The sequence below is a fragment of the Adiantum capillus-veneris genome, chromosome 20 (genome assembly GCF_014529385.1).
Source record: "Adiantum capillus-veneris isolate H3 chromosome 20, ASM1452938v2, whole genome shotgun sequence".
Classification (NCBI taxonomy): Eukaryota; Viridiplantae; Streptophyta; class Polypodiopsida; order Polypodiales; family Pteridaceae; genus Adiantum; species Adiantum capillus-veneris.
The window spans coordinates 84,452,194-84,474,176 of record NC_140950.1 but is presented as its reverse complement, the minus strand read 5'-3'; the positions used below and the strand labels follow the sequence as shown (position 1 = coordinate 84,474,176).

The window sequence follows — 21,983 nt, the reverse complement described above, 5'->3', positions numbered from 1 at the left end:
GTGCGCCCGATGCACAACAGAAGGTCTCCAGAGCCTGTTGACACCTGTGAAGGTTGGCCTCCTGGCCATCTAAATACAAGGCTGAGTTGTCGGCAAACTCAGCGTCCAGTAGCTCATCTCCCCGAATAGGGAGTGCTAAGCCCCGTAGACCAACCTGCTGCGACACCAAAAACTTGCTCATCGCCTCCGCATAGAAGAGAAAGAGGAAGGGGGCAAGAGGACAGCCTTGTCTGACGGAGCGTGTAAGCATGAAGCGATCACCTCTACCTCCTGCCAAGAGTACTTTACTATGAGCCTGTCCGTACAAAGCTGACACCCCTCTGATCCAAGCATCTGAGAAGCCCATCCTGCGTAGAGTGCCCTCTAGAAAAGGGCAGAAGCCTCCCAAAAAGTAAAGATGTTGTCAAGGATACTACGTTCCTTGACAAAACCTGTCTGAGTCCCCTGTATAAGGCTCTCTAGAAGTGGCTAAATCCTCAAAGTCAAAGCCTTGGCAAGAATTTTGTAGGCTGAGTTGAGGATGGTGATGGGGCGCCTGTGTCGAATCTCATCCAAGGAGCCACCCTCCTTGGGAATGAGGTAGATCAAGCCCTCACTCATGCTGTCAGGCATCACTCCTGTGTGCAAAATGTACTGAAAAGCACTGCAGAGATCTGGGCCAAGCAGTTCCGAGTACTCCAAGAAAAAACTCGGAGTCAATCCATCCTCACCTGGACAGCTACCACGGGAGAGGGCCCTAAGAGCCATGTGCAGCTCCTCAAGCTGAAGTGGTAGCTCAAGCCTCTGACGCATCTCCTCAGTCACAAGACAAGGCATCTGTGTCCAAACCTGCTCCCTGCATGCATCCTGATGCTCTGACTGGGACTTTGCAAACAGTAACTCACGGTAAAAGTCAGTAGCAACTGCACACATATCCTCGGGCTCAAAAGCAACTGACCTGTTGGGCCTCCTCAACTGACTGACCTTGGCATGTGAGTGCCGAGGTCCCACTGCCTCAAGGAAAGCATCAGTCACTCTGTCGCCCACCTGGGTCCACTGAGATGCCTGTCGGTGGAAAGCAAACTCATGTCGCCTCTCCTCCGTGCTAGCAAGCTCCTGTCGAGCTTGTTGTAACTGCTCCTCCAACCAAGGACTGTCTGGATGCTGCTCCTGCATCCTCTGTAACGAAGTAATGCCGCGTTTGAGACGCCGCTCTGCCTCTCTCGCTGCAGACCGGCGAGCCAGACTCCTGGAGAAAAAAATGACTAATCTGAGCTAGGCCTGAAGCCACTCTGTCAGCAGGAGAGTCGAAGCCCTCTGTCCAGAGAGCCTCTATCCTGTCTCGGAGTGTTGAGTCCAACAAGACCCTCTCTGGGATGCGAAGCATCGTGCTCCCACTCCTCTGCCTGTCTACTACTGTGAGGATCACTGGTGCATGGTCCGAGAAGGAGGTCCTTGCCAGGATGCCCACTGTCCCTCCCAAGTCACTGAAGTGGTCACTAGTGTAGAAGCAATCTATCCGCGATAGATTCACTCCTCCCCTGCGGTCCGATCGAGACAAGGCAAGGCTGTCTGGGGGCCTCACAAAACCAGAGTGTTGCCAAACATCCGAGACCCTCAAAGTCATACAAAACCTCTCTCAAGCTGCCAACTCAACTCCATGCACAATAGCATGGCTACCACCAATCCTATCAGAAGGGTCCTCCAGCATGTTGAAGTCTCCTCCTATGCACCAATGTTCTACCTGCGGCAGAGACAACTATTTGTGACCAAAACTCTGCACGAGCACTCGCCACATTGGGCGCATAGATGTTCAGGAAACCCACTAGGCCATTCTAAACCTACATAGTAATCCACTGAGCCTTGCCTGGCACAATAATCCCTCTGTCCACAATGGCCTGCTGCAAAGAGTCGGCAATAGTCATACATACCCCCCCCTGGATGCCTCCAGGTCCAAAAGCAGCTGACCAAAAAGTATCATATCATCCATGCAAGAGCTGACCACAACGTCTAATGCGGCTCTCACACAAATGGTGCTCCTGAAGCATAAGGAGATCAATCTCTCCTCCCACAAGGCAACGCTAAAGCTCTGACGCAGTCGGCCCCGCTGACGCTGAAACTGGGGCCCACCTAGTCCTTGCACGTTCCATGAGACGATCTCATGGGGAGCGAGAGAGAACAGATGTTGCCGTAGTAGCTAGACGGGCTATCTTCGAGGCTGGCTTGGATGGGGAGTAATGCGCATCCGAGCCTCCTCCAAATAGGCGTGACTGCAACAAATGCCTGGTCCAAGCCCAAACAGAGCGAGCCGTACGTAAAGCAACCTCCTCTGTCCAAGAGTCCTCATGAATGTATACATAGCATGGAAAGCACTGTGTATCGGCAAAGAAGTAAACCACAATGTGTCTACATCCTGCTGAGTCTGGAGGTGTCACCGCAAACTTGGCCAATGGCCACAAAGTCTGGAGCATGTCTGTAACTCCTAGTTCTCCCATGTGGTGAGAGAACTCTAGGACCTGTGTGTGTAACCATCCCAACACTAAGTCGAGAGTCCACTTTGTCTGGTCTCTGCCGCAGAGGGGGAAGGAGAAGCCAACTGCTGAGTCCAAGGCCTTTGTCCCCCTAGCGGCAAGGAACATAACATGGACCCTGAAGCAGGCTGCCTCATGGTCTGCTGAGGGGTCGCCGAGAAAACGAGTGAAGCCGTAGTTGAAGAAGTCCCATCAGCGTCGGATGTCAATGCTCGTCAGACCACGAGGAATAGCTGCAAGGGAAGATGTCTGTACCTACAGAGGGGGCCGCAAGAAAGGCTGCCCCTCTCTCGCTAAGCGACTCGTGGCAAAGGCGCTGCCAAGAGATCTCCTAGCCGCAGGAGAGGGCCTTGCCCCCTGTGTCGACTGTGGAACTGAAGCAGGAGGGGGGGAAGAGGGGGCTGGGGGGAGCGATGGAGAAGAGGAGTGGGAGGGAGCGACAGAGGTAGAGGGGCGGAGGGAAGAGGCGGCGGGAGCAGGAGGCGGGGGGGAGGATGAGGAAGAGGGAGGGAACTCTGGGGGGAGAGGGGCTGTCGAGGGTGAAGCTAGGGTGGGGGCTGGGGCAAGGACCTCATCCTGCTCAAGAGGACCAAAACGGTTCCCCGTGAGAACCCACTGCGGGGCGGCAAAAGAGGGCGAACAGGGACAGCGGGGGGGGCAGCGCTGGGGGGGGGGTTTTTTTTTCGAATAGCACCAGCGAGCGAGCGAGCGCAACTCTGAAAGTATCCTGGTACCACATTGTGTGGGGCCTGAAACGAATCAAATGAATGAAAGTACACATTTTGCCCGTTTTTAGGGCAAAAAGGAAAGATCAGGAAGCTCTTTTGAAGGAGCCAAGGCCAACTTCTTGCGGCTTGATTTGGAATTACGCCCGACAGGTTGAGGCCACAGGCAGACGTAGTTCGAGTGGCACCCGGACGGGATGTTGCCATTACACCGAGCATTGGCAAACTTCGTTTGCAATGACAGGGGTGTTTAGGGCACGCGGAGCTTTACGCAATTGCCTTGGAAGGTTGTGACGTTCTACTCAGAATCCCTTGGTACCATAAGCACAACGCCGTGGTTGACTACCGGGCCGAGAATGCGACTTTGACAAATGAAGGGCTCAGAGATTGTACTTGATGAACTTCAGTTTCTTTACTCACTTTTTTTTAAAGAGAATTGAACGATGGATGAAGGTCGAATATGTTTTGACCTGAACAAAACGCCAAGATTTTCTCCACACTCATGCCGATTGCTTTTCAGAGGGCCTGTCAGGCGAGTTACCACCCGCTCATCCTGAAGATCATACTATTGATTTGATACCAGGAAGCACACCACCGAACCGGCCACCTTACCGTGTGAGCCGAGCCCAGAACAAAGAGATTATGAACCAAGTGAAAGACCTCTTGGAAAAGGGACTTGTCCAGCGTAGTACTTCACCGTATTGCTCTCCAGTGTTGTTGGTTTTGAAGAAAGGCAGATCTTGGAGAATGTGCATCGATTATATAGCTCTCAACAAAATCACCATCAAGAACAGATTTTTGATCGATGATATACTCGACAGATTACAAGGATCCTCGTGCTTTAGCATGAATTGATTTGAAGAGTGGATATCATCATATCAGAGTCGCGCCGAGAGACGTCTACAAGACAGCCTTTCGGACGACTTTTGGGTTATTTGAGTTTTTGGTGATGCCTTTTGGCTTAACCAATGCTCCTGCGACATTTAACTGGATGATGGACAGGATGTTTTGAGAGTACAGGCTATTTGTTGGCACTTTCTTTGACGATATCATTGTTTTCTCCAAGAATGAAGCAGAACACAGAGATCATCTGCTTCAGGTCTTTCAAGCATTACGAGATCACAAGTTAGGGAGATTAATGCAAAGAAAAGTGAATTTTTCCTACCAGAGATACACTTTTTGGGACACATTGTCTCAGCAGGGGGAGTGTAAATGGATCCGGCCAAGATAGAGATTATCCATGATTGGCCCAATTTGAAGAATGTCCATGAAGCTAGAAGCTTCTTGGGATTGTGTTCGTACTACGGGCGGTTCATTCGAAAGTTTGTAGAGGTTGCTTCCCCTATGCATACCTTGACACAGAAAGGAGTCCCTTTCTCGTGGGGACCCACAGAAGTGACTACCTTTCAGGAATTGAAAAAGAATTTGACTACAGGACCAGTTTTTGAGTTTGTCGGATTTACAGAAGTCGTTTGAAGTATATTGTGATACTTGTGGTCGTAATCTGGATGCGGTCTTAATGCAAGAAGGCCAATCTCATTGCCTATGAGAGCCGATTGTTTTCAAAGCCGGAATTGACAATACAGATATGTGAGAGAGAGCTTTTGGCGGCTATCCATGCTCTTATTCACTGGCGACATTACCTACTCGGAGTCGATTTTACGGTTTTTCACAGATGATGAAAGTTTATGCTACTTCTTGTCATGGAAGCAGCATTCGGAAAAGCAGATGCGGTGCGCAAACATCTTGTCACAGTTTACTTCCGGATTGTCCACATGCAGGGACATAAGAAATTGGTGGCAAATACTTTGTCCCGAAAGCCGTTGGTTCTGGCTATTTCCGCGATACATCATAGGAACTTCGAGGATATGGTCGGTCAGTACGCCACAGAAGAGATATTTGCCGATGTAGTCAGTTGAATACAGAAAGGGGAGATAGTAGCGGACTATTCCATTCAGGATGGCTACTTAATGAAGAGAACCATGTTGTGCGTTACACAGCCGTTGAGGGAAAAGGTTCTAACCGAATGTCACAAGACGGGCACCACGTGCCAATAGAAAAGAACAGATTGAAAGAGACTTTTAGCACTTAAATAACAACTGAATTGAAATAGAGAGAGAGAGCACACGCGACACGGAGTGGCGGAATTCCACCCCAGAGAGTATTGGCTCCAAACCTTGGCGCCCCTTTCGGTATTTCTTTATATTGCATCAACACAGTACAAGCCGGTACTCCAAACTCTGCACCTTCTCCAGGAAGCATGCCAGAGAATGAGCCCTAACCTCATATTTAAAGGCCCTTGGCCTGAAAAGCAATTATAGTAAAAAAGCCTTCAAACTTAAAAGCATCTGGTCCAAAAGCAAAGCCAAAAACTGCCAGCGTAAATCTCGGAAATCCGTACAGCTTGCCACGTTATCAGCCAGCGCAAAATGCGGAAATCTGCCCTTAGGGTTAGGGTTAGGGTTTTTGGCAGCAGAATTAGGGTTTGCAGGTTTTGGGTTAGGGTTTCCAGAATTAGGGTTTTCTGCTCTCTGGCAACCATGTCATCACTTTGTGACACTTCTTCTCTTACTTGTTCTTCTTAGGGTTTAGGCCCCTCGGTCGGCATCTGTAAGTTGGCTCCATTCTTTAGGCTTTGACACGTCAGCAGTTTGTTACACCGAATGCCACTGTCCGCCTTTTACGGGTCACTGCAGCATTGCTACCACCTTGAAAGGGGTAGAGAGATACTTCTTCTTAGGGTTTAGGCCCCTCGGCCAGCATCTGTAAGTTGGCTCCATTCTTTAGGCTTTGACACGTCAGCAGTTTGTTACACCGAATGCCACTGTCCGCCTTTTACAGGTCACTGCGGCATTGCTACCACCTTGAAAGGGGTAGAGAGATACTTCTTTTGGCCGAGACTCAAGAAGGATGTGGACAAGTTTGTGCGCAGTTGCTTGGTATGCCCGAAGGTCAAGTTTGATGTTAGATAATGGCGGCAGAGTTACCCGGAACGCGGAACGGGAACGGCGATGGGGACCCTCGCGGAACGGGGGAACGGCCAGGGGTCCGGAACGGGAACGGCGCAGAACGGGAGGCATAAAAAACACCCAAATAATGCTTGAGAAGGGAATGGGTGTGAGGGGGTGCATTTTAATTTTTGAGTCCTTGCACACTAAAAAAACACCTAATGTTCATTGCAAATTTGCAAAAAACTGCCTATTTCTTCCCATTTTTGAGAGTTGGCCGTTCCGGGCCCGTTCCGAGGCCGTTCCGGTATCAGGTGGTCACCTGGAACGGCAAAACGTTCCGGGGCGTTCCAGCTTGGCAGAGGGGGAGGGAACGGCGTTCCGGCCTTCTAGGGCTTGGGTTTTGGTTTTAGGAAGCGTCTATGAACATAGTCAATCCTTCAGAATAATTGATGGTGAGCTTAGTCAGATGTCGGATCTTGATCGTTGCGTTAGGCAAGGGTGTCCTTTAAGTGCCATGTTGTATGCTATTGCCACTCATCCGCCGCTATTGCTGTATTTGGATTCCTTGACAGAATCGAGCCAATTACGTGAATCGGAATTACCGTCTCGATCATCGTGTAGCGGAAGCTGCTAATGATTCCATGTTCTGGCCCAGAAATCAACCGGATGATGTTCGATGCATCATGGAAGCGGTGCAAATTTATGGGTCGGCTGCTGGTCTACATGTTAACTTCCAAAAATCTAAACTTTTGTCATTGCATGAGATGGATTGGCATTCTATCTTATGGCCAGTTGAGATAGTGAAGCCGGATCAGATTGTGCAGCATCTTGGATACCCTTTGGCTTGGTCGGTGAACAATGCCAAATGCTTGGATTGGGTGGAGCATAAAATTAGATCTAAATTGCATTATTGGAAATTGTCTACCTAGCCGTTGTATGTAAGACTCAGAATAGTGCAATCCATTTTGATGGCATATATGCAGTTTTTTCTAGCATTGTTACATTGGCAGCCTCCTCATCTTCCTGTTTTCATGTCTCGGATTTTGGATCATTTTTGGTCTACTTGCTCCCAGAAAAAAGGGCTACGGTTGCTTGCTAGATAAACTATGCACTTCAAAGCGTTGTGGTGGTTTGAATATTTTACATTTGTGCTCTCATGTTGTTGCAAGGAAGGCCACATTGTTATTGGTGGTGGTGGAACAAAAGCAGCCCTAGTGCTTTTTGTGTTCGCATGCGGTTTCTAAACCTGCTTTTGGTCATTGGCAGCCGTCATATGGGATGTGGTTTAAAATTTGAAGCTACGATTCCTGGCTGCCCCTTTGCTTCCAATCTTGTGGCTGATTGGAAACAAGTCATGAGGGAGTTTTCGTGGAATGGTAGAGATGATGCGAGTGGCAATTCATTCAAACTAGAGAGTTTGCATTGGGGTTTGGTGTTTGATCAGACCTTGGTCCAGTGATCTCCCAGGCAGGCATACTTTCTCTCCCAGAAAGGCATTGACGTGATATCAGATGTTGTTGATGCTAATGGGCATGTGTTTTCATTTTGGCAAGCTGCACTTACTTTTGGTCTAGGACTGCATTATAGACATGTGGCAGATAATCAAGGATATGGTTGATTCTAGGTCTCCCACTCCGTCGCTTGTTGTTGAGGATCGACTTTGTGATTGACAGTATGTTGGTTCTTTGATCCTCTCTGTATCTACGAAAAAGGTTTATTGCCATTTGCAGTCATCTACTTGGATACAAGAACACAATAATAAAGTATGGAATATGAATAAGGGTACTGTCTTGTGGCTTAACAAAGTCATGAAAGTGTGGCACGCTAACTTTGAAAGAGCGATTGTTTATGTGGAGATGTATCATGGGCGTTCTCCCAACTGGCAAATTTCTTCGTTCTAGAAGACTGGCTTCCTCACGATGTGTTCGTTGTGGTGCTGACACTAAGGCTATTCCACATTTATTTTGGTTTTGTTCTCGTACACAGCAATTTGTGGATCACATCTCTACAAGTCTCCGCACTCGATTCCCTGGCATAACTTTTGGCCGATATTTCTGGCTTTATGGAGTGCTACCGCCTCTACTCCACCCGTATGCATGCTTTTTTGACTGGGTTAGATCTTGGGTGCTTTGGATGGTTTGGAGAGCATGTAATTTTCTCATGTTTCAGCAAGCTCAGGAGGATTATGCATGCTTTTTCAAAATTTCCCTTCGACAATCTCTTAAATTTGCCCATGACTTGGATGAGCTCTCATCCCTTCATTGCGAGCTCTAATTTGACTGTTTTCGAATTTCCACATGTAATGGTTTCTATGGGTTTCCTCGTTTGAGGTTTCCCATTAGTAATTCAATCATGATATTACTAAAAGAAAAAAGTGTGTAAGTGTGTGTGTGTGTGTGTGTGTGTGTGTGTGTGTGTGTGCGTGTGCACACGTGTTTTTTTTTTTTTTTTGGGGGGGGGGGGGGAATGATGTGGTGGTTTGTTGTTTCTTTTTGCATGACAATTGTAAAGCTTTAGCATCAATATTTTTCCTTCAAGGTGGCTATTGTCTTTCACTTGAATGTTTTGTTGAAAAGTGAAGATGGTTGTCTGAAATAAGAGTGTGAACTGTTACTGTGAAGAACTACTAGCAGACAAACCTATTTTCATGCAGTCTTTTGTGCTTGGACTACAATGAGCGTTTGCTATTGCACTCTACTTCTTCACTCCTCTGACTAGAAGTTTTGTTCCTTTTTCCAGAATAGAAAGCATGAGGCATCTTCAGGATCTTCTGGGAGCCCATCAAATTTCTCAGTAAGATCGACCAGGTATACGCTGATGTCTGGTTCCTTGAAACTTCGCAAATATTACTGTCAAATTTGTGTGCTTAAGTTGGAAAGTGTGAAATTTTTGCATTCACAAAGCATAACTTTACACAATTTCTCACTTGGTGACTCTCTAGGTCCAATATTGTAGAAAAGAAGGTTGGTGGGATGCATAAGATCAATCGAACACATACAAACTCTGCAGCTAGTTTCTTCACTCCCGAAGGGGAAAACCAGGTGCATAAATAGAATTTATTCGTTTGATAGTGTTTTCAGACTGATTTAGTTTTTCGTTTGCGTTGAGATCCAAGGGTAACTTTGAATGTACTAAAGGATTGGTGATAAACCATCAATAAATAGACTATTAAACAAAGCTCCTTGTGTTCGTTCAACTGCTTGACGTAATGGCCACACCATGGGGAGTCATGAAAGCTCCTCCCTCTTTTTTGCTTGCAGTTGAGTACCCAATCAAGCCTCACATGCACTCGCTCCGTCTGCTTAGAATCCTCATCTCATCCCAAGTAATCCTTGAAGGCTTAGTGCTTGGAACCCTCCCTCCAAGCTTGAATGAACCCAATTCACTACAATTGGCTTAGGCAGTATCATCAATCCCATACAGTCTTTCTGAGCAAGGCTGTGCTCAAATGGGTATATGGAAGTGTAGTAGACTTTTTGCACTAGAGGGCTATCAAGTGTTAGAGCAGAAAAGTCGAGATAGTACTCTTCTCATATGACCAGCTAAAGTCCTCCCCATCCTTTGAATGGCCATCCATGCCCATCTAGATCCTGTCCAGCACTCTTGTTACTGTGCACATTTGCAATACAAGTACAACAAAATCTTTGGCCCCTTTCTTTGCCCACAATCTTTCTTCTCAATTCCTATAGCTCTTTTGTGTGTGATATGAATGACATCAGGACTTCAGTAAGAATGTTGTAGCATTTAGTCAAAGCAATGTAGTATGGAGCTGATGGTTTTCATGTCTTGCGGGCGACTACCATGAGTGCATAACTTGCACTTTCCTTCTTAGGTGAATCTCGGATTTTTCTAGGATTCATCTAGGTGGATGTTCCAGGCGGATTAGCGGACGTGAACAAATGTTGTGCATTTTGCGTCGGATTTGCTACCACCAATTGATGTAAAAGAATTTTTTAGTAATGTGTATGCACTTGCAATTATATTTTCAAGTGTATTGCTTCTATATGTTTTTGATATTGATCAGTGCTTAGGTCTCATTATGTGGCTGATTCTGCCCTGCATTCCCAGAATCGTATAGAAACTCATTATGGAGACCTTTGATAATGTATGTGTAGCAGGCTACAGTGTCACTTTCATAGGACACACAGCTAGTACAGTTGGTCTGGTCTGGTTCACACTGGACGGACTCTCTGGGCTGGCAGTGACACGTGACAGGGATACGGACGGTGGTCTAGTGGACATCGTGGCCAGGTCAGCACTACCACTCAGTTTGGAGATAGACTTAGATGGCTGACATTTATGAGCTATTGGTGGCTCTTTATGGAGGGACATATGAGTAGTAGTTGTTGGGTCATCAATATAATCTTCTTCATATATGGTCCAGCGTGGTCGTCTATAGTAGTGAGTCTGTACACATAGCACGTCTGCACCATCCTTGCACTTCTGAGCCTCGTCACCCCCATTGTACCTGTGAGTTCTGGGTTGGAGCTGAGTGTGCTTCCACGCCAGAGTCTGTATTGGTTCCTTTGAGATAGTCGAGTTCATATGTCTGGTCTGTTGTTGTGTCTCTGTGTTGATTTGTTGTTCTCTATTGTTTCTTGTGTTTTCATTCTGTTTTGAGTGAGATGTCACACACATTGCACTAAGGAGCACCATTGTAGAGAGCACGACACACTATCCACGCTACCGGTGCTCTCATTTTTGGCACACCCGGTGGGACCTCAACTAAAGTCTCACTCTCTGTTGAGGTACAAATCGAGGAGCTAGCTGGTTTTTACCTAGTTTCGCCTACTTCGCCTTCCACAGTGCAGCGTGCTGGTCTAGTCCAGTTTCACCCTAAACAGCTTAGTCTAGCTGACCTAGTCCTTCCCCCTGCTGGTTTGGTCCTCTCTCACCCTAGTCCAACCAGCTCTCGTCTTGGTCTAGTCCTTCCTCGTCCTTGGTCTAGCCAGGTGGTCTAGTCACTCGCCCTGGTCTAGTAGAGTCTAGACCAGTGTTCAGCCAGTTAAAGGTCTTCTTGCCCAAAGCTTGGTTGGGTTTGTGGTTATTGCATGACACATACAAGGTGGTCATTAGAGCGTCAAATCGCACTACTGAGTCCTCTGAAGTACTACCACAGAAGGCGTCAACCCTTGGTACCTAGTAGAAGTCCACCAACCCTATCACCCATACCATCACATACGGCATTATCCATTCCTCCATCCGGTTCTACATCTTCCAGGTCACCTTCCCCAGTAAAGCTCTCTCCCATTTTGTTACAACAAGCTTTTGAGCAACAAGGTCCTGAGCAAGAGGCCATGGAGGAGTTGACCAATGTTTTGACCAAGGTAAACATCAAGTTTCCTACTTTCAAGGGACTCTACTCAGAAGATGCAGACGACCATGCAAGAAGGTTTGTATCTCTCTGTAGAGGTCATGGTCTTAATAGAGAAGATGCTTATTTGGTACTCTTTCCATCTACCTTGGATGGCTTAGCAGACAAGTGGTACAGTCAGTTTGCAGAGAACCACTTTGCAACTTGGGCCACTTTATGACAACAATTTTGTGAAGCTTTCAGACTTGGGGACTTCCAGGAGAAGGTCCTGGATGAGTTAGCAAACCTGATGCTCCAACCGAATGAGACTTTTGCAGAGCTCATGACCAGACAAAGTCTCTGGTGGCCAAGCTTCCTTAGCAACCGGGTGAACTTATGGTTATAAGTGGGTGGAGAAGGCTCTTCCCAAAACTTCCCAACAAAAACTCCGAGAGTGTCTCCGACCTGACGCCACTCTAGAGGAGTTTGTCGCGGCTGCTACTAGGATAGAGAGAGCTAGGAAGCTGTTCACCAACTCCCCTCAAGTAGAGACCCCCTCAGTGTTTTTGGAAAGTCCTTCTAATCCGTTAACTTCTTTACGCAGGGAATTGGAAGCCCTAAAGTTATAGCGATCTCTTCAAGAGGAGAGGTCCTTCTCTCTTAGACAGGAGAAGCCTCCACATCACGAGACATTGGAACAGATCAAGCGCGAGCTAGAAGAGCTCAAGTCTCAGCAGGAGACTAAGGCTATGGTTTGGTGTAGCTCATGCCGCTCTCCAGGGCACCCTCCACATGAATGACAACTTCGGGTTAACTTCCACTTCTGTGAAAAGACTGGACATGAGGACAAGGACTGCTACTACCTCAAGGGATTGCGACAAATACAGCAAAGTCTTAGTCCTACTCTTCAACAAGGGCCAGCACCTACATCCAACATGGTTTCTCCTTGTGGCCATCCACACCATATGCCACCTTTATTGACAGCCCCTCCTATGCAAGGTATGCTAAACACTTTTCCGTCTCACAGCTTTTATCATACCCATGCTCCCTCATCACCTCAAAGCTTCTATGCCTCCACCTCCAACTCCATGCAGCAGGAGCAAGGACCACCTCGCCCATTGAATCGGCCCATTTTGTGCTATAGATGCAGGGAATATGGTCATTACCAAAGCAAATGCCCTCTGCCCAAAGGGTCCCCTCCCTGTCGCATTGCCTTGAAACAAAGGATCACTAAGTAAGGATTGCCCTAAACTACATGCATCCACGGCTTTGAACCCAAGTCAAAGCCAGAATGAGTTTACCTTTCCCAAGTTCATCTGATAGCAGTTAGCACCGTTCCTCAACCCCCCCCTTCTACCCACGTGGTTACCCCTCAAAATAAGCTGCAGTTGGTAGAGGAGCCATCGGGTGTCCTCACTCGGGCCCAGAGAGCCGTTCTCGGTCTTAGCATTCCAGCAAGTTCAACTCCCCCACACATTCTCACAACAGCGGATACCTTGCCTTCAGCTATTGACAAGCCATCCCCCCAGTGCCAAGAAAGAATCCAAGTCTTTGCTCTCCGATATTGATGAATCTTTCTTGGAAGCAGTTTCCAATCTACAGAAGATCAAGGTACCAAAGAAACCACTAGTAGAAAAAGAAAAGCTTACAGCAAAGACAATCTTGAAGAACACCTTCCAACAAGTGTCCCTCTATGACATGCTGCAACTAGATGCGAGTTTTAGAAGTGACACCCTTGTTGTTATTCAGTCACTTTACCCCGGAGCAAGTCCTAGTGGTGGGCACCTCCCAGTGCGACCATCAGAGTCCTATATGATATCCCATCCCGCTGCTCTCCTCACTAATTATAGAAGCCCTCGTCTCACCATGTCCGTATTGGGGTGGCAATTCTCAAGAGTGATAGTGGATGGTGGATCTTGCATCAACCTGATGCCCGAGTTCACTATGTTAGCTCTAGGTCTACAGCCTACTCACCCTGCTCCCCTTCACAGTTACATTGGCCGACCAACGGACAGTCTATCCAGTGGGCATAGTGGACAATGTGCCTCTCTAAGTACAAGACTTTACTTTTAACTTGGATTTTGTTGTGGTCGTCTTCCCCAGGTTGAGGGTGGATTTCCCTTGCTCATTGATAGACCATGGCTGCAACACACTAAAGCACTTCATGATTGGGAAAACAATGCCATGTGGATACATACTCCTGGCTCATGGATGCAACCCATTCGCTTAAGAGGCATGGATCCCGCTCTGCAGCAAGTTTCTTTGTCAAATGGAAACCAATCTCCAACAAGAACAGCCAACTACACCTGAAGGGTCAAATGAAGATCTGTTAGAGTGGTTGGAAGCTACCAAGTCCACACCTTGTTATGGACTATCTATTCAACCTTTGCCTGAGGTCACAACCTTTTGCTGTGTTCCTACCGTAGTTGAGCCCAATGAGCCACTTAAGCCAACAACTAGCGTAGAAGTCACAAAAGTTGATTGCTCGGTTGACCCTTTACTAAAAGCATTCACTGGGTAAGCTCACAAAGAAGCGCGGCAGAAGGACCGCTGCCAGTATAACTCAGGTGGTATCTGCTATGTTAGCATTGTATCTGTATCTATTGCTTTTGTCTGTTGTTTCCTACCCATCCCCCATCCACCTCCCCACACCCCCACCCTATACACATCTCTCTCGCCCTCGCCCTACCCACCCCCTCACACTCCCTCGCCCCTACCCACCATTTTTTGTCCGATGTTTCCTACATGTCCCCTATCCACCTCCCCACACCCCCACCCTATACTCCTCTCTCTTGCCCTCGCCATACCCACCCCCTCACACTCCCTCGCCCCTACCCACCATTTTTCCCCCTCTCCCCTACCCACCCCTTTCCCCCCCTCGCCCTACCCAACCCCTACCTACCCCTCGTCCCCCTGCCCACCCCCTCAACTCTCCCTCGCCCCCTACCTACCCCTCGTCCCCCTACCCACCCCTCACCCCACTTTTATGCTTGGTAACAGATGGTTGGGATGCTAGCCGAGCTCGAAGATCCTTCAGCTCTTTTTCCTTTCTTTTCGCAATCCTTTGCAACTTCCGTGATTGGTTTCGTGCTTGTTGCAACCAAAATTCAAGCTTAAGAACTCTCTTCTTCAAATCCTGATCTGCATTTTGATGATTATCCACCTTCACTTCAAGCTACCTGGCCTTCGTCTTGAGTTGAGCAGAAAGTAGTCGCAGCTCTTCTCTCTGCCGCACAATCTCCTCATCTTTCCACTCAAATGCTTCATAGGCTGCTCAGCATTTTTCATGGTGAGGTCTTGCAAGGAACTCTGAAGGTCAGAATCTTTTCGGTTGATCATCTTTGCAACTGCTAATTTCATCTCCGCCTCCATCTTCTCCACTTCATCTTTCAAATGTTTTTGGGAGCCCTCTCTTTTATGAAGTTCTTGCTATAAGGCATTGGTCTCAACTGTCTCACGGATTGATCCTAGTCTTGCCCTTCCATCTACCAATTCTCGTAAATACTGCATCACAGACTGCTCTGCAATAGCGGCAATTGAAGTCGTTTGGCCACTCCTTTCCTCCAAGCTTTTCTGTAAAACCTTCAAATGGACCAACAAAGTCCAAGCCCCATTCCCTCTAATAACTCCACCTCCAGAGTTTGATACTTCGGGTGCAGCAGTGGCCACAACTCTTATCTCTTGGATGACAGAATCAGGAGCTCACCATTGTACAGATGCAGTACCTAGTGGTTTTCTTTCACAGTTTTTCAGTATTCCTCTCACCGAGACGGTGAGCGGTCTTGTGGCGGGCAACCTATAGTAGGCTACAGTCAATTTCACATGACACACAGTTAGTACAATTGGTACAATTGGTCCTGTCTGGTTCACACTAGACGGACTCTCTGGGCTGGGTAGTGACACGTGGCAGGGATACGAACGGTGGTCTAGTGGACATCGTGGCCATGTCAGCACTACCACTCAGTTTGGAGATAGACTTAGATGGTTGACATTTATGAGCCGTTGGTGGCTTTTTGTGGAGGGACATATGAGTAGTAGTTGTTGGGTCATCATTATCATCTTCTTCATATATGGTCCAGCGTGGTTGTCTAGAGTAGCGAGTCTATACACACAGCACGTCTGCACCATCCCTGCACATCTGAGCCTCGACACCCCCATTGTACCCGTGAGTTCTGGGCTGGAGCTGAGTGTGCTGCCACACCAGAGTCTATACTGGTTCCTTTGAGATAGTCGAGTCCATATGTCTGGTCTGTTGCTGTGTCTCTGTGTTGATTTGTTGTTATCTGTTGTTTCCTGTGTTTCATTCTATTTTGAGTGAGATGTCACGCCCATTGCACTGAGGAGCACCCACTGTAGAGAGCTCGACACACTATCAACGCTATAGTATCGTCATGTGCCTGTCTGCGGGACATATGTCATGCTGGGAGCCTTATCTGCTGATACTAAGTTCTTCACTGACTATGCGCCACTGATGATGTTAGTGGCATAGTAACATGGGAGCTCATTATTGGGCTTCCCATCCCCACTATCCTCCCGTTCCCCTCATCCCAACTCCGTCCCCTTGTTTCAAAGTCACGCCCATTGCACTGAGGAGCACCCACTGTAGAGAGCTCAACACACTATCCACGCTACAGTATGGTCATGTGCCTATCTGCGGGACATATGTCATGCTGGGAGCCTTATCTGCTGATACTAAGTTCTGCACTGACTATGCGCCACTGATGATGTTAGTGGCATAGGACATGGGAGCCCATTATTGGGCTTCCCATCCCCACTATCCTCCCGTTCCCCTCATCCCAACACTGTCCCCTTGTTTCAAACCTCTCTAGTGGAAATAATATTCCCCTCTACGTCCTATCCCTGTTCCTCATCCCACCCGTACAGGATGCATCCATCCATGTTACTATATTAACGATGAAGCTGATGGTTGTATCGTCTTGAAATCGATTATGTGTGGTTGATTACACAAGTTTATAGCTTCCACTTTCCTTCATGGAAGAATCTACGATTTTGTCTGGGTTCATCTAGGAAGAACTTGTTAAAATCAAAGGCCTTTTTCTCATGAACCATCTACAGGAAAGTAGGACATGAATGTGCCATTTTGAGAGGTTCTAAAAACTTTAGTGGAAAGAATCTCTTAAAAGCACAAATAGATAGCACTGCTCAACTGATGCATAAATGTCTTGCTTATGTGTGGTCCATAATGTGCAGGAGCACAATGCTGCTCTGTCCCCACGAACGAGTTCACCGAGAAAGGTCTTGCAGCAAGTAAAGGCCAAGTTGGCAGAGTATCCTTTTATTATATTCAAATATACAAAGTAACTTTTTTTTTCTTTTCCAAGAGAAAATATTCTATTAAAGAAAACATCTCAAGGGCAAAGCCTCAAGATAAAATGTACAGAAGCTGATCACCACATAGGTAATCCCATAAATGTCCGTAAATGTACATAGAATGACCAAGTCTTTCTTGGTTTTTTAAAAAATTCTTTGAGATCTCCTAGCATATACATACACATTTTAGGAGTCCAAGAGGGGGAAAATTCTCCTCAGATTGTGTCACAGGCACAACAAGAGTAAATTTATTTTTAGTATTATAAAACATGTCTTACAAGAGAATGGAGATAGGCATACAAATTTTGTTGTGTCTTTTTAGTGTGGAAAGGACAATCTACCAGTTTAGGAGTCCTAAACTTGTTAAGTTGGTATAATACATGGGAGAATGATTTTGTGTTCTAAAGTTTAAAGCTGGTATATGAAGCAACTTTTGATGTACCCTTAACTTCACCTAGATATGCAAGATTACAGGGGTTATCATGATAGAGACAGTGGAACCGCGACTCAAAAGCTCAAGGGAAGCTAGAGAAAATTACTCATTTTGGAATTTGAATTTTTTTCAGGCGACTTTCAAGTTTTAGTTAGGTTGAATGACGTTTGTATTTCAACGTTTTTTTTATGTCCATCTTGTGAAATGAATAGTGTTCCCTCAAAATTAGGTTTTAGATTATGCTTCAGCTCTTCATGAAATGTATTTCTTATAAATTGAGGAGGTTAGTATGTCTAATTGAAAAATTCAGAGCATGCTCATCATTTGAGAGCCCACTAATGTTACATTCATGATGTATCACATTTTTTGTCAATATACACAGCTTGCTTGTATAACATAAACAGCAGTTGTCAGCAGATCCGTGAGAACAATAGTTGCATCGTACATATTTGACAGAGTTGCAAGAGCTTCCTCAAAGTTTTTACTCATTTGTTGGCTTGCTAAACAAGCTATACTATTGTTAGCCAACGCTCGTTTGAATGGTTATTGGATCCATTTGTTTGGCTTTCATTGGTCCCTTCCCATTGTATATGTTCTTTTGTATATTTGTTCTTTCTCTAAATGTGGCACTAAGCAAGCAATGAAGAGCCAACTTTACTTGCTTATATGGTTTGTCCTTACATGTTTAAAATATCTTTCCCAACGTAGGTCCACACTACATTTTCAAATTTGAATCTCTATATTGAGTGCTAGTTTTACAGGAGACTATAGCGCGGATAGTGTGTCGTGATCTCTACAGTGGGTGCTCCTCAGTGCAATGTGCGTGACAATCTCACTCAAAACAGACTAGAACAAAGGAACAATAGACAACAACTGAGCTCATAGAGACACAATAGCAGCAGACCACAACATATGACTCGACTATCTCAAAGAACTGATACAGACTCTGGCGTGGCAGCACACTCAGCTCCAGCCCAAGACTCACAGGTACAATGGGGTGTCGAGGCTCAAAATGTGCAGGGATGGTGAAGACGTGTTGTGTGTACAGACTCTATGCTCCAGAAGACGACGCTGGACCAGATGTGAAGAAGATGATGATCCTGACCCAACAGCTACTACTCACATGTACCCCCATAAAGAGCCATCAACAGCTCATAAATGTCAACCATCTAATCTATCTCCAAACTGAATGGTGGTGACCTGGCCACGATGTCTACTAGACCAGTCCGTATCTTTGCTGCCACGTGACACTGCCCAGCCGAGAGAGTCCGTCCAGTGTGAACCAGCCTAGACCAACTGTACGAACTGTGTCCTGTGAAAGTGACATTGTAGCCTGCTACAGGTTGCCCGCCACAAGACCGCTCACCGTCTCGGTGAGAGGAATACTGAAAAAACTGTGAAAGAAAACCACTAGGTACTGCATCCGTACTTCCCTGAAGCAGGTGCTAGGCCCATGACCTTACATACCTCAAAAGTGGAGTAAAAAACACTGCATTGCTTGCAAACGCCTTAAGCTTTTGAATAGGCAAGAACCCAGTATGATTGCATAGTCCATGAATCCCAATTGGCACAACAAAATGAGGCTCCACTACAAAGAGATATGCTCGGTTTGGATCCAGCACATCTTTATTTTTGATAACCATAGTGAGAGGAAAATGACCTGGTCCATGCTTGCAAATAACCTTGCAACACTTTCTTCTCAACACTGAGGAGGAGGGGTAGGTAGGGGGTGGATAGGGCGAGGCCTAGGTAGGTAGGGGCGAGGGAAGAAAGGGTAGGGGCGAGGGCTAGGTAGGGGTGGGTATGGGCGAGGGTAAGAGAGGGGGTGGGTAGGAGCGAGGGCAAGAGAGAGGGTGGGTAGAGGCGAGTAGGGGGTGGGTAGGGGCGAGTTGGGAGGGATGGGGAAGGGCGAGGGAGAGAGAAGGGGGGCAAGGGTAGGTAGAGGGAGAGGGTGAGTGGGCAGGGGGTAGTGAGGGAAGATGACACTCCAGCAGATACATATGATGATCAAGGACATCATCAAACTTGAAAACAATATTGTTTTTGTTGTATCCTGTCTTAAGGAAGCTTCATGAAGGGAGTTCGCTAGACACAGAGGAGAGCTTTGTTCTGGTTGGAGAAGCAAATGGGGTTGATGATGAAGGTTGGTGAACTCCTGTAGAGGGGATTTCTTTCCGCTTCTATGATTCTTCATAGGCTCACCAAATCCAAAGGCGTATCAGGAGTAGCTTCTATGACCTTCAATCTTTGAATTGTCTCAAGTGGCTCATTAGGTTTAGTTACTGTGGAAACATTGGAAGAGAGTGTACCTCTAGGCAAGGAATGAGTAGAGACTCCATACCAGGGCATAGATTTGGTAGCTTCCAACCACTCCAGCAGATCTTCGTCTGACCCTTCAGGTGTAGTAGGTTGTTCTTGTTTAGGGTTGGTTTCCATTGACAAAGAAACTTGCTGCACCACGGGATCCATACCTCCTTCTAAGAGAATGGATTGCATCGGGGAGCCAGAAGTATGTATCCACATTGCATCGTTTCCCCAATCATGAAGTGCTTTAGTGTGTCGCAGCCATGGTCTTCCAGTGAGCAAGGGAAATCCGCCCTCAACCTAGGGAAGACGAACCACAACAAAATCCAAGTTAAAAGTAAAGTCTTGTACCTGCAGAGGCACATTGTCCACTATGCCCACTGGGTAGACTGTCCGTTGGTCACCCAATGTAACTGTGAAGGGAGCAGGGCGAGTAGGCTGTAGACCTAGAGCTAACATAGTGACTTCGGGCATCAGGTTGATGCCAGATCCACCATCCACTATCACTCCTGAGAATTGCCGACCCAACATGGACATTGTCAGGCGAGGGCTTCTATAATCAGTGAGTGGAGCAGCAGGATTGTATATCATATAGGACTCTGATGGTCGAACTGGGAGGTGCCCGCCACTAGGACTTACTCCGGGGTAAAGTGACTGAATAACAGCAAGGGTGTCACTTCTAAAATTCGCATCCAGTCGCAGCATGTCATAGAGGGACACTTGTTGGAAGGTGTTCTTCAAGACTATCTCTGCTGTGAGCTTTTCCTGTTCTACCAGTGGTTTCTCGGGCACCTTGATCTTTTGTAGATCGGAAACTGCTTCCAAGAAAGCTTCATCAATATGGGAGAGCAAAGATTTGGATTCTTTCATGGCACTAGGGGGTGGCTTGTTAACAGCTGAAGGCAGGGTATCCACTGGTGGGAGAGAATGTGTGGGGGGGTTGAACTTGTTGGAATACTAAGACCGAGGGCAGCTCTCTGGGCCTAAGTGAGGACACCCGATGGCTCCTCTACCAACTGCAGCTTATTTTGAGGAGTAACCACGTGGGTAGAAGGGGGTGGCTGAGGAACGGTGCTAACTGCTATCAGATTGAGCTTGGGAAAGGTAAACTCATTCTGGCTTTGACTTGGGTTCAAAGCCGTGGATGCACGAAGTTTAAGGAAATCCTTACTGTAGTGATCCTTCGTTTCAGGGCAATGACGGCAAGGAGGCGACCCTTCTGGCAGGGGGCATTTGCTTTGGTAATGCCCATATTCCCCGCATCTGTAGCACAAAATGGGCCGATTCAAAGGGCGAGTCGAAGGGTGAGGTGGTCCTTGCTCCTGGTGCATTGAGTTGGAGGTGGAGGCATAGAAGCTTTGAGGTGATGAGGGAGCATGGGTATGGTAAAAGCTCTGAGAGGAAAAAGTGCTCTGCATACCTTGCATAGGAGGGGCTGTCAACAAAGGTGGCATATGGTGTGCATGGCCACAGGGAGAAACCATGTTGGATGCAGGTGTTGGCCCTTGTTGAAGAGAAGGACCAAGACTTTGTTGTATTTGTCACAATCCCTTGAGGTAGTAGCAGTCCTTGTCCTCATGCCCGAACTTTTCGCAGAAGTGGTAATAAGCCCGAAGGGGACAGTCCTGTGGAGGGTGTCCTGGGGAGCGACACGAGCTGCACCATACCATAGCTTTAGTCTCTTGCTGAGACCGAAGCTCTTCTAGCTCCCTCTTGATTTGATCCAAAGCCTCAAGATGTGGTGGTTTCTCCTGGTGAAGAGAGCTTGATTTCTCCTCTTGCAGAGCGCGTTGTAGTTTTAGGGCTTCAAGTTCTCTGCGCAAAGAAGTCAATGGATCAGCAAGACCTTCTGAAAACACAGAGGGAGTCTCTATGTGAGGGGGGTTGGTGAACAACTTCCTAGCCCCCTCTATCCTCGTAGGAGCTGCGATGAACTCCTCCAGAGTGGCGTCGGGTCGGAAACTCTCTCAGAGTTTTTGCTGAGAAGTTTTGGGAAGCGCCTTCTCTACCCACTTCTTAACCATAAATTCACCTAGTTACTGGGGAAGCTTGGCAACCAGAGACTTGGTTTTCGTCATATGTTCTGCAAAAGTCTCCTCTGGCTGGAGCACCATGTTGGCCAACTCATCCAAAACCTTCTCCTGATAGTCACCTGGCTTGAATGCTGCACAGAATTGTCTTAAGGCTGTCCAAGTTGCAAAATGGTTCTCTGCAAACTGGCTGTACCATTTGTTTGTTAAACCATCCAAGGTAGATGGAAAGAGTACCAAATAAGCATTCTCTCTATTAAGACCACAACCCCTACAGAGAGATACAAACCTCCTTGCATGGTCGTCGGCATCTTTTGAAGAGAGTCCTTTGAAGGTAGGGAACTTGATGTTCACCTTGGCCAAAACACTTGCCAAAGCCTCATGGCCCCTTGCTGAGGAGCCCGTT

At 47.1% G+C, this 21,983-nt stretch overlaps 1 protein-coding gene and 1 pseudogene across 4 annotated transcripts in view; one reads left to right on the top strand and one right to left on the bottom strand.

The window, feature by feature from the left end:
- LOC147432849 (uncharacterized) overlaps positions 1-17,766 on the top strand; it is a 169,208-nt gene extending 151,442 nt beyond the window's left edge. For 2 of the 4 annotated variants that reach the window (XM_086491660.1, XM_086491661.1), the window contains exons 14-17: positions 8,926-8,993; positions 9,128-9,227; positions 16,691-16,767; positions 17,269-17,765. In XM_086491660.1, the coding sequence (XP_086347786.1) occupies positions 8,926-8,993; positions 9,128-9,227; positions 16,691-16,767; positions 17,269-17,296 (273 nt within the window). In that variant the 3' untranslated portion in view covers positions 17,297-17,765. Of the gene's footprint in view, positions 1-8,925; positions 8,994-9,127; positions 9,228-16,690; positions 16,768-17,268 lie in introns of those variants that run through there. The other 2 variants (XM_086491662.1, XR_015185466.1) reach the window with 2 other exon arrangements.
- Positions 14,442-15,783, bottom strand: LOC147432850 (nuclear envelope-associated protein 3-like; annotated as a pseudogene).
- Positions 17,767-21,983: the final 4,217 nt, after the last annotated feature.